Raw genomic sequence first — 13,373 nt, 5'->3', positions numbered from 1 at the left:
TAAAATGCCAAATGACTGTCCGTGAGACATAACTCCACTTTTCTCTTAAGCACAATAATGTACAATGTCCCAAAACAAGGCTACTGCCCACCAGTGAAAATAAAACTTCTTTTTCTAGACAGCTGACAACATACCCAGCTTCTACTTGCTGCTACCAAAGCAGAACCAACTTGCATGAAAATATCACACAATGTCAATGAATGCAATTTCAGTCAACAAGATTTTATGCCATATATATATATATATATATATATATATATATATATATATATATATATAATACTAACCTCGAAAAAGGGCATAGCAAAATAAACTTAAAATGGGTGGCGAAAGCCAAACACATTCTGGCTAGGCTTATAAATGCCCTAGGGCAGATAGCCTAGTATGAACCTATGAACCTATATATATATATATATATATATATATATATATATATATATATATATATATATATGCCATTAGCCATGCTAAAGATAAACATTGTGCTTTTACTGGCCATGTCCCCTATTGTAGCTTTTTCTGCCACAGAGTGTCAGTAGCTATCCAGGAATTGTGTAAGTGAGCTGATCAAAGGAAGGACACTCAGCAAACTCGGAGCTACAATATATAACATTAAGTATCCTGTTTTTTGTTTATTTTGTTCTTTATTTCTTTGTTGTTTATAGCACTTTGTGTACTGTGTATTTTTTCTAGCTAGTTTCACTGTGTATGAGGTATTATCTGGAAATTGTCCACTCTTATTAAGCATCTGTTGGGTTGTTTGTTTATGATAACTTGTTGCAGTTAAACTCTTTTTTCTAGTGGTTCCTTTAGCTGTTTAAAACTTTCATTTAAAGGCTCACTGCTGCTTTTCAGCTGTGAGTAACATTTCTGCTGTTTGTTTCCCACCCTCCCTCACTGTTGGTATAGTGTTTTTATAGTTGGTGGCTTTGCAGTTGCCTGCCCCTAGTGTAAATTTGATCTGGGACCCTCCTTCCAGTCTAGGGTCATTACCTCATTCTACCCAGTACAGGGAGAGCGTTTGAGAAGGCTAATCAGCTTAGTTTCTCCTATTCCTTTCTCTCTTTCCTTTCTCTCTTTCCAAAAAATAAAAATAAAAAATAAATAAATAAATTATCTGCTTTTACTGTATTTGTGTTTTTTCCTACTTTATTTTGCTTTTAAGGTCATCTGAAAATTACTCAATTTTATTTATTACTGCTTGGTGTAACTCATTGTAAGCCTTTTAGTTTAAGCACCTGGGCTTCAGACCAGTTTTCCATTAGGAAGGTTTGTGGTCTGCACTGTAGTGGCAGAACAGGTAGCTTACATCCTTCTAAGTTGGGAACTGCTGATTGAGGGCTCAGTGTCTGTTATTCTAAAAGTGTATTAATTCTGGTTTAAGCACTTGGGCTTGAGGCCAGTTATTTTACATTAAGAGGGTTCGTGTTCTGCACTCTTGTGGGAGGAGAGGCTGGACTCTGTCCTTCTGAGCTGGGAATTTCTGGTTAAAGCTTATAGTGCCTGCATATTTGAACTGCTTCTTACTGAAATTGGTACACCTCGTTTGCTGTAGCATAGACTAGATCCAGGCCTGCTGAATCTAGCTTTGTTTGTATAACTTGAGCACTAATCCAGGCATTCTTTAAAGTATTCAGTTGTATTTATTACTTCTGGTAGTAACTTGATTAAAGTGTAGCTATCATTTCTAAGTCTTTTGGATTAAGCACTTGGGCTTCAGACCAGTTGTTTTACATTAGGAAGGTTTGTGGCCTGCACTGTGGTGGCAGGACAGGTAGCTTACATCCTTCTAAGTTGGGAACTGCTGATTGAGAGCTCAGTGTCTGTTATTCTAAAAGTGTATTAGTTCTGGTTTAAGCACTTGGGCTTCAGGCCAGTTATTTTACGTTAAGAAGGATTGCAGTCTGCACTCTTGTGGGAGGAGAGGCTGGACTCTGCCCTTCTGAGCAGGGAATTTCTGGTTAGAGGCTTATAGTGCCTGCATATTCTAACTGTTTCTTACTGAAATTGCTATGCCTTGTTTGCTGTAGCATAGACTAGATCCAGGCCTGCTGAATCTAGCTTTATTTGTATGCTTGTTGTTTGTTTATTTCCCTAAAACGATAATTCCACCTAAAACGCAGCCTTTTAGCACTTCTGCAGATCCCTAGTGACATCTGCATTGTTTACTGTACTTATTTCCTTGTTTCACCTGAAAGAAAGTTACTGTTTGTCGTTTTTGCATTTAAGTTACCTGTAACCCATTGCATTTAAGTTACCTGGCACTTGCTCACTAAAGCAATTATATAAGTCAGCTCTAAAAAATTAAAAGCACTACACCCTCACAAACTCCCCTTGAGTACCTTCTTCTCCATTGGCCTTTTTTTTCAATTATAAAGGAATTCCCAATACTATTCTGGCATGTCCAAAGGTCAGTTGTCAATCTCCTCTCCGGTCCAGCTGGTGAATCTGGGAATCTTGAGGCAATGTTACAACTGCCTCATGTACACAGACAACCCTCTCCTCCTCCCAACAAATTCCAAAACATGTGAGAGATGCAACCATATAGCCAAACTGGAGGCTAAGCTCTCTCAACTCAGTACTGGCGTAACCAGTCAGGAGGAGAAGGAAACCACACTCACTACAATTCCAGTCTCACATAGACCTACCATGACAACAAACCAAACACATAAACACACAAAAACATACTCGAAGGCTCTAAATAAAAATCTGCCTAAGAGGCAGAGACCTCCAAAGCAGACACCCAAGCAATCGCTACCCAAAACAAAACACGTGCAACACATAGCTCACAAAGCCAGTGTGCCAAACAGTCACAGCCCTTAAGGCTAAACAACACACCTGATACACTTGTAATGGGTGACTCTATCGTCAGGCACACTGACGTCCCACTCACCAGGCTGAACAAGGAGAAGGTCACGGTGAGCTGTCTGTTGGGCGCTAGGATCCGCCACATAAGACAAGCACTCAGGTCACTCCAAGGCAAGTACAAATATGACTCAGTCATTGTCCATGTTGGTGTGAATGACCTGAGACGTACCTCCCTGGACTACATGAAAAGAGACATAGAGGAGTTCTCTGAGCATGTAGCCCAGGCTGGTATGACCCTGACCTTGAGTAGCATCTTACCCTCACCAAGAATGATGCCACAATATGAAGACAAGATGATCAATTTCAACAATTGGCTTAAGTGTTGGTGTCATTCAAAGGGGATCCAATGCCTGTCAGCCTGGGATGACATTCTCGACAAGCCACGATGCTTCGCTAGGGACGGCTTGCACCTGTCACCCCTGGGCTTTCGGATATTGGCAAGGCTCTTGCTACCCCCATAGTGCCTTTTTTAGGCAAGGCTCAAAAGACAAACCCACCTCCATAGGTATCACAAGGGATAAGAAACTAAGAGTAATGCTACTCAACGCCAGAAGTCTAAACCTCAAGATGCACACTCCAAACTCTCCTTAGCATGGAGAACATTGATATCTGTGCAGTAACAGAAACCTGGTTCAAGGCTCCCGAGAGCACCCCAGCACTACCAGGTTATACCTCATACCATGCTTTTCGGCCCCAAAACTTGGACCGAACCACAAAAGGAGGGGGAGTATCAATATTCATCAAAGATACCCACACCTCCAGGTTGGTGGCACAGCACAAAGCATCAGAGACTATCCATGTGCAACTAACTGTGGGTAAAACTGCCTTCCAGTTTATAGCCTGCTACAGACCACCCCCCCAAACACAGGAACCCCACTTGGCCTTCCTGAGAATACTGGAAAATATGAAGGTCTCTCCAAACACCATTATATTGGGCGACTTCAACTACCCAAACACAGACTGGGAGCATTACTCTAGCTCCAACACCCTAGCCCAAAGGTTCCTAGAATTTATAAACTCAAATGCTATGGAACAACTTGTTACCACTCCCACAAGAGGGGAAAACATACTGGACCTGATCATCACCAACATGGGGACACTATGCTCCAGACCAGAAGTGTATCCCTCACTGGTAAGATCAGACCATAAACTAATCTCACTGGATATTCACATCTCGACCCCACCCCCTGCCCAGAAAACCACAGTGAAAAACTTCTCTAAAGCAAATTTCACACGCCTCAAAACCGAGGCGAAATCCTTCAAAGCCCCCGGGCCTGTGGAAAATACGGCCCAGACCGCAGAATCTTTTATAAACGCATTCGATGAACACCTTCAGGAATGCATGGATCATGCAATCCCAAATAAAACCAAGACCCAATCCTCCAAAGGCAGACGTCCTGTCCGGTGGACCCCAGCCATAAACAAACTATACAACAGAAGGAGGAAGCTACTACATGATAGAGCAAAATCCCAAAAAGGGAAGGCATCTCTGATCAGTATTAGCAAAAAACTAAGGGCACTCATAAAATCGTCTAAGGCCAGCTTCGAGAGAAAAATTCCACAGGACACTAAGGATAATCACAAGGCTTTCTTTAGTTATGTTAGGAACCTGGGTGGGAATTCCCAGATATGCTCAGAATTAGTCCAAAATGACAAAAAATACACCGAGCCCACAGACATTGTCAACATCCTAGCTGACAGGTTCAGTGCAAACTTCTCCCCCCTCTCCCCACCAAAAGGGGAAATATCTATCCCAACAGAGTGCTGCCCCCCTGACATCTCAGATGCTCAGGTAAGAGCCGCCCTCTCCAAAGAAAAAACACAGCATCAATGGGACCAGATGGTGTCCCGGGCTGCGTCCTACATGAACTCCAAGAAGAGCTAAACACAAACATAAAACTAGTGTTCAATCTTAGCCTTACTACAGGATATGTACCCAAAGAGTGGCGTACAGCAACAGTGGTCCCTCTCCACAAAGGTGGTGCCTCAACAGATCCTGGAAACTATTGCCCCATAAGCCTGACTAGTTGGTCTGCAAAGCTATGGAAAGGATCATCATGGACCTCATAAATAAAGATATTGGGGACCTACAGACACTGGATCCTACCCAGTTTGGCTTTGTTAAGGGCAGATCCTGCCTCTTAAACCTGGTCAATTTCTTTGAAACAGTCACCAAGGCCATTGACGAGGGGAAGGTGGTCCACACAGCCTACCTGGACCTCGCAAAAGCCTTCGATACAATTCCCCACTCGGGCATTATAGATAAGCTCACCAGCTTAAATATAAACCCCTATGTCACTAGATGGGTTGCAAACTGGCTCAAGGACAGAACCCACATGGTTAGAATTGCTGGAGCCATGTCAGACTCCAAACCAGTTACAAGTGGCGTCCCACAAGGCTCAGTCCTGGGACCTCTCTTGTTCGGTATATATTTCTCGGCGGTACAGGCCAACACGGAAGGACTGTGGCTGACCAAATTCGCAGATGACTGCAAACTGGGTGCCATAATCAACTCTCCAGCCGACACAAGCATCCTCCAAAAGGGCCTCATAGAAACAGACAACTGGTGCCAGAGCCATGGCCTCAAGCTAAATGCCAAAAAGTGTATAGTCATCCCCTCTGGCAAAAACAGAGTGCCCACAAATTACCACATAGGTGGTAATCCATTAAGTACAGAAGAAGTCATTAGGGACCTGGGGACCCAAGTTGATAGCAATCTCTCATTTGACAACCACGTGGCCAAAGTGGTTAGAAAAACATTTTATATAGCCCACCTAATCATGAAGGGATTCACATCTAGTTCAGGGGAGGTCATCGTACCTCTTTACTCATCCCTCATCAGGCCCATAATTGAGTACAATGCCCCTTTTGGGATGTACCTTACCAGACACCTGCAACAACTGGAAACACCCCAAAAGTACCTCACCAAGAGGATCAAAGGGCTCAAACAGATGCCATATGCTGCCCAGTTAAAGAAACTCCAGCTCTACTCAGTGGCATACCGCCTGCTCAGAGGCGATCTGTGCCTGACGTATAAAGCCATGTCCAACCCGGAATTAATGGACATGCTGCACCTCAGAAAATCCAAATCCCATCGAGCTACGCGCTTGAGAGACTTGAACCTCAGCACTGAAATAAATAGGACATGCTGGAGGGACAGATTCATAACCCAGAAGCTCCCGTCACTCTGGAATAAAATCCCAGTCCAGGTTAGGCAGAGTCCCACATTGACTCTCTTCAAGAGGAATCTTGATGAGTGGATGGGAGATCGTAGGTTTACCCCGGCTATCACTTCTGTGTCACTGTTAGACAGAGGCACAGTATACTAACCTCAAAAAAAGGCATAGCAAAATTAATTTAAAATGGGTGGTGAAAGCCAAACACACTCTGGCTAGGCTTATAAATGCCCTAGGGCAGATAGCCTAGTATGAACCTATGAACCTATGAACAGTGTTAATGGCAACATTCCTTTCAAACAGATAGCCACATCTCTGTCAACAGTCATACAAGGGATGCATTCTGATCTTTCAGATACCATACTACCTACAAGCAGCTATTGCTGCTATAATGGAAAAAGAATCACACAAGGGCCATTGATTGATGTCACTGTCCATGCTCTCTCTAAACTGGTTTGTGTGCTGTAACAGTGTCAGCAGCTGCCCCAATTTCAGCGGTATTGTACTTGTCATGTCTTCTGTCTACACATGCCAAAACCATGATTGTTACTCCACTATGCACCATTTGCAGTATCAGAAAATAATGACTTCTCCGTGGCACAATTTGCTGCCATGGCTATTGCCATGCACTGACTCAATGGTTATGCATGTCATAGAACAGCAATGTCCATGTAACAAAATACCCTAGTGTCACATGCATCAGCACAGGTTGTTATGACTTGTGAAAGCATGTAGCCACATCTGCTCATCATACATTAGCAGAATACTTGGTGATCCAAAACATACACCTCCTGGTGATTCATGCACATTTGAAGAATATGATATATATGGTAGTTCTAACATCCAGCTTTTACTTTCTTCTAAAGGAACTATGGACAATATTTGGTAGTTGACCAGGTCTATGTATCTATAATCATTGGGAATTGTGTGTGTGTGTGTGTGTGTGTGTGTGTGTGTGTGTGTGTGTGTGTGTGTGTGTGTGTGTGTGTGTGCGTGTGTGTGCATGTGTGTGTGTCTGTGTGTGTGTGCGTGTGTGTGTACATAGATAACAAGAACATGTATATTATAATATGATTATAATACACTGGGACAGGAAAGTTAAAAGGAAGTATCTAAATGTAAGGTATTTCTGTTATCTATATTTAATAAAGTATTAGTCTAAATTCCTTAAATCTTGCATTTTCAAGTATAATGTATTCTGAATTTCTTCATAACTTGGGAAGTATGTTTAAATATTTGCAAAACGAATGACTTACCATTTGGTGCCTCTTTAGTCTGCAGAAAAAAAAAACATAACATTTATTGTTCACTAAATTGTTGTTGTCCATATGGGTATATCATCTACTTTCACTATAATTTTCACATAGATCAAAATGTCCTCATAATCACCACCAGCATTTTATGATTCTTACTATTTAAATGGTTTTAAGATTCTTCATTGATATAGCAATCATTGTCATTTCATCTGAATACTGCAATCTAACATATATTAAAATATAGTTTCCAATGAAGACAGTCTACTTACAGCTCCATCTTCCAATGGAGCTGCAATAAAAGTGTCTGGCTTTAACATTTTCTTTAGACTGAGAAAATAACAATTTTCATTCTGCATTTGTTTTGGAGTAAATATGTACTTGTGATAAATAGAATGTAGACATTTATGATTGCTTTTGAAATCATTGTTTTCAATCTATACATTTTGATTTATTGGAGTCTGTGAATACAATATACAACAGTGTAAGAAACTTCTCTGTGTGGAAGATTTTCAATTCATATATTTCTAGTTAATTACTGTATATTAATAAGATCAGATAATGGTAGTAGAGGTAGCAAACTTAAACTAGTCCTAAGTAAAAAAAAAATAAAAAATATATAATTTGAAATATTCTACAGAATTACTAAGTATTCAAAAGAAATTCAAGCAGGGTAGGCAGTCTGCTTCCAGTCAGAAATCCTTTATTAAGTTAACTAGATATATATAGATTGAAAATCTTCCACACAGAGAAGTTTCTTACATTGTTTTGTTTTTGGACCCACTATACCTATTTAGTGGGTCGTTTGAGACTTCGGGGATACCACGGAGATTGCTTGTTTTTTTTTAATACAATACATACTTACCCTATTACTACCCGTTTAGCTATATCAATGCCATGTTTGGTTTTGCATATAAGAAAAGGTATGCTTAACTTAAACGTGTTGTTACTACTGACTGCACCAAACTTAAACGTGTTGTTACTACTGACTGCCCTTAAAAACGTCTGGATTTATGTCACTGTGAACTACTTTTCTACTCAATATTTTCAGAATTGATTACAGAACTGGACTTTCCAGCATGCTTCAATAAATCTCTTTCATCCATTGGTCTTCTAAACCCAGGAGTCCCACAGGGCTCTGTACTAGGACTACTACTGTTATCCCTCTATATCAATGGCCTCCTAATTGAGATTCCTAAACTCAAACTGATTAGGTATTCAGTCAATATACTTTTCTAACAATCCAATAATAACCATTCAGAACATCAAGACAAATTCCATTAAGACTTCACTAAGTTGTAAAATTGGTCTTATTCCAATACACCTGTAATCAACCACATGAAAACTAATGTAATGATCTTATCATCTTTGAAGAAACTGATCATAAAGGTAAACTATTGCTAATGGTAGTAACAGAAATATCTAGGTCTTATCCTTGGCCTTTCTTTAACATTTACTGGCCATACTGACTTTAGAACCAACAAGGTATAATACACTTTGCTATAAATTCTCACACTTTCTCTCCCTGGAAGTCCAGTTAGCTTAAGACTGCCCTAATTTCCAAACTTGAATATGGAATTCTTATCCTAGTATTGCACTTGGTGTGCAAAGCCAACAAAATGCAAACAGTAGAGTACATCTTATCTTCCTGGCTGATCCAGTGCTCCACCACTGCACTGTGCTTAAAATGCCAAATGACTGTCCGTGAGACATAACTCCACTTTTCTCTTAAGCACAATAATGTACAATGTCCAAAAACAAGGCTACTGCCCACCAGTGAAAATAAAACTTCTTTTTCTAGACAGCTGATATGGACTGAGAAGCTTACAGGATAGCTCACTCAGCCTGTCACTCTCACGATTCAAAGCAGCACTGGGTGAAAAAGGTACCTCTAGACTGGGATCTGCTAGATGCAACCACTTACCAATGAAATCCAAAAATCAGGAATCCATATCTGACTTCAAGAAAATAGAAAAAAATCTCCAGTTTGAATTCATTTGCAGTTGCTTCCGAGACATAAATGTGTGTTGGTGTGTGTGTGTGTGTGTGTGTGTTTGTGTACTCACACACACAACTATATATATATATATATATATATATATATATATATATATATATATATATATATATGTGGTTTACTATCAATAAGTCGAAAGTTAAAATAAAATGTGTACGTATTAGCGAAGTGTTTTGCCAAACGTACACATTTCCGTATGTACCTAATGTCGAAAACAGCTGTTAATTGTTGAAAATGTCGCTCGTGACATTTTCGACAATCAACAGCACTCCCACTCTTCCCTTAACTCCCTACCTAACTAGCCTAAACTCACATTTATGCAGGGGGGCAAGCCCCCCTGCACCCCCCCAACTTAATATTTCAACTCCGAGATCTCACTACAGTGAGGAAAGGGATGTATTTCCCTAACCGCACTGTACTGCGATCCTCTTACATGAGTGAACATTATAATTGCGAATGCACAGTCCATTCGCAATAATAACGTTCGCTCACATAACCTGCCGAACTATGAAGTATTCGAACATATGGTGTTCGAATACTTCATAGCTGTGTAATTGCATGGCGGCATTTTGATAGCAAACCTATATATATATATATATATATATATATATATATATATATATATATATATATATATATATATATATATATAATATGCATGTATACATATAGTAAATGCTTTAATTCTACAAAGAACTCTTGTGCACCCTATATGCTACATTATTGACTTAGCATTTAAAATAGTGAGTACGTTGTACATTAAATGTATATTGCAAAAATGCTTCTTATTTCTCATGCAGGAATTCGACATATCCAACAAGAAATAAATGTGTCAGAATATAAATACGTTTCATCAACCTGCAGATTTTACATGAAAATTTAGAAGATATCTAATTCATGAAACCAAATGTTTTAATTAAATGCTGCATTGAATTTGAATAGTTGTTGGAAATACTTCAATACATTCTTAGTAGTAGTGCACATTTTAGGAATGCTATTTTGTAAATGCACATAGCCCTCCACAGATTTATTAATATAGTAAATATAATATAAAAGCATGCACATTGCTCTGACAGATAAAAATACAGTTCTCTTTCTCACAACAGATAGGCAACACTGCCTGGACAGTCCTGTTTTCTGTTAAAAGCAACACACTTACCTCTTGTATTCTCTTACACTCCTGTTAAGAAACTACTATCTGGATAGTTCTGTTTCAAAACATATAACCTGGTGGCAATTCATAGCTCCAACTGATGCTTTGATATTAAGAGCTAGATTACTATGCCCATCTTATAGCGTTAGTGAATGGCTTTGAGCGTGTGTGTGTGTGTGTGTGTGTGTGTGTGTGTGTGTGTGTGTGTGTGTGTGTGTGTGTGTGTGCGTGTGTGCATGCGTGTGTGTGTCTGGGGGCAGGTAGGAAGTCTGTGGACTTGAATGAGAATGATACAAAGGTTTGACTTGCAAAGCATCAGCACAGTATCTGCTTCATTTTCCTTCTCTGGTGCACAAGAAAGGATGGTGTAGTGAACATCTGACCAATGCAGAAAAAATGTACGTGTTTTAGAAACTGAAGGGCCTGAATACTGTTGTCTGATCTTTGTGTGCAGGTATGAAAATGACATCCACAATTTCACAGTGGTACTGCTTATCAGCAGAGATTCCAGAAATTGCATACAATTTTACCAAAAAGGTGGAAGCAGAATGCACATCCTCTGAAAATATTTCACTGAATTGCTTTCAGTGAACTTCACAGTAAATCTTTTTTTTTTTTTTGAAGGGGCCTGCACTTCTGGATGACCCATATGACTGGACAACCCATCCCCTGAACTTAAATATGTCTACATTAAGGATGCTCAGCAGTGAAAAAATAATCCCCTGGATTTACTAAACTTCCATGCAGGACTAGCTTTGTCCTGCATGAAAGCAGCCATTTAGGAGCAAGAACCCAGAGTGCCATGCATATTAATAAGGAGCGCTGCCCAAGCTCCAAGGCTTACATTGAGCATGTAAGAGTGCAGGAGGCATGTCTGAGAGCAGAGCTCTCAGAATAAACATACCCCTGCAATTCAAAACAGCAGAAAGGGGTAAGAAATGAGCGAGACCACTCATAGGTGTCCTCATATCCCCACCAACAGTCCCCCATGTGTACAAAAGCAACAGTACATATAAATAAAATGAAGAACCCTTTTAGTATTTTTTTTACAAATCTGATTAAAGCTAACCATAGGTGCACAGGAGTGCCCATCGCTTAGCTACGGTTAAAGCAGCTTAAAAGTCTGAAGAGGGTAACAAGGAAGATATATGCAAATGAGGCAGCACCGCAATAGTGTAGTGGGCAGAGCATTCGCCTAACGAGCAGGCATTACCGGTTTGAGTCCCACTACAGCACAGTCTATTTTACATGGCAAAGCACGGTATAACCAATATTTTGTTGCAAAACCTAATAAATAACATATATTTATGAACTGGAGTACTGCAAGAAATGCACATGTGAAGTGTCAATGTCATTATGAATAAGGCAATAGTAAGTAGGTTTAAGCACAAATAAGCAGTAGTAAGCATATTTAAGCACTAGTAAGCATGTTTAAGTGTGTTTGCGTGGGAGTAAGCACTGCCTACACAGAGTAAGCAATTTAGAAGCTAACTGAGTATAAGAAACTGTAACCGGAAATAAGCAGTGCTTACATTTGCGCAAACCTGCTTACAACTGCTTTAAAGTCCCTTAATTACTCTGTGTCCAATGGCCCATGTTCTACCCAGCAACAAAATAAACAGCCTCTGCAAGGCTCGAACCTAGGACTCTGTACACTACAGTCACAGTAGTTAACCAGTAAGCCATCATAGCAGTACATCAGATTGAGGTTTCAACAAACAAATCCTCACCATAGGAAAATCAAAATGAACATGTGAAAGGAATCTATGTACAGTGTGATGTTGTATAACCTGCTACATAACATAAATATGTGAACTGGAGTACTGCAGTAAGGCCAGATGTGAGGTGTTATTGTAATAAAGTACTGAAGCCCCCAGGGCCCCATACAGTGTATGCACACATGAAGCACAGATACCACACACATATATAACATGTAACGAATAATAAATCAATGCCAAAAGGAAAATATAATACAAATTAAATATTAAGCAATGTTAAGCCTTGCATAGCTCAGCTTAGTTGGTGTAAGCAATGTGTAGGCTGGCTAACTCAATCTGCCCAGTGGTATACCCCTTTAAGCAATGCCAACATTAGGTAAGCAGGTGTGCTCATAGCTTAGCCTTTTCAAAACCGTCCAATCATGGAAAAGTGTGGGAAATCGGGTGTATTTAAACCCCACAGGTGCAAATACTTTCCATAACTGGTTGTAGCTCCCTACATATATATGAACATATATACATGCAGAATGGCTGGAGTTGGGGAAGGCACTTGATTTAGAGCACAGCGCTGGGGCATCCAGGAGTCCAGATTCATGGTATGGCTCCTGGTAAAACACCATGAGCAGAGACTACTGCAGGGTCAGTACCAGGGTTCTCAGTATAAAGTGGAGGCCTGGGACAGTCTCGCCTGTGACCTCACCAGTGCCACTGGTATCCCCCGGACAGGTGAGCGGGTCAAGCACCACCATGCTGACTTGAAGCAGAGGAGGGGGGATCTCTTGGAGCAGTGGATCCAAGAATTAAGGCAGATGGCCGATACCCCAGCACTGAGTAAGTACTCATTCTACTACGTAGATAATGATTGCCTAGCTTGTGTATACTATGGATAGGTAATGGCTAAATATCACTGTATTTCTCTGACAGCTGCAGATAAGCGGGCTGTGAACCAGTAAGCCCATGCTGCTAGGTTGCAAAGGCTGTGTCACGAGGCAGGTTAGTAATAATCTTGCATTTACTGTCATAACAAATAAATATAACAGTTCTAGAAAATGTTGTACCAGTATAAAAATGTTTTGTGTATGGGATGTACTGAATAAACTAGACAATATGGCAGGAAGACTGTCATATAGGTTGTGTGTAAAACAGGTGTAATATCTTGTGAATAAAAGTATAACCCCTGGAGTGCTT

The 13,373-nt window shown here is 40.3% G+C and overlaps 1 protein-coding gene across 1 annotated transcript in view; it reads right to left on the bottom strand.

Annotated features, from left to right (window-relative positions):
- Window positions 1-13,373, bottom strand: part of LOC122794927 — a 1,846,783-nt gene that overhangs the window by 47,768 nt on the left and 1,785,642 nt on the right. Inside the window, exon 12 of the mRNA XM_044063520.1 lies at window positions 7,301-7,319. Coding sequence (XP_043919455.1) covers window positions 7,301-7,319 — 19 coding nt within the window. The remainder of the gene's footprint in view (window positions 1-7,300; window positions 7,320-13,373) is intronic.

The sequence above is a fragment of the Protopterus annectens genome, chromosome 2.part1, assembly GCF_019279795.1.
Source record: "Protopterus annectens isolate FY-2018-M chromosome 2.part1, PAN1.0, whole genome shotgun sequence".
Lineage (NCBI taxonomy): Eukaryota > Metazoa > Chordata > Ceratodontiformes > Protopteridae > Protopterus > Protopterus annectens.
The sequence above is the reverse complement of the archived record's forward strand: the minus strand, read 5'-3'. Positions and strand labels throughout refer to the sequence as shown.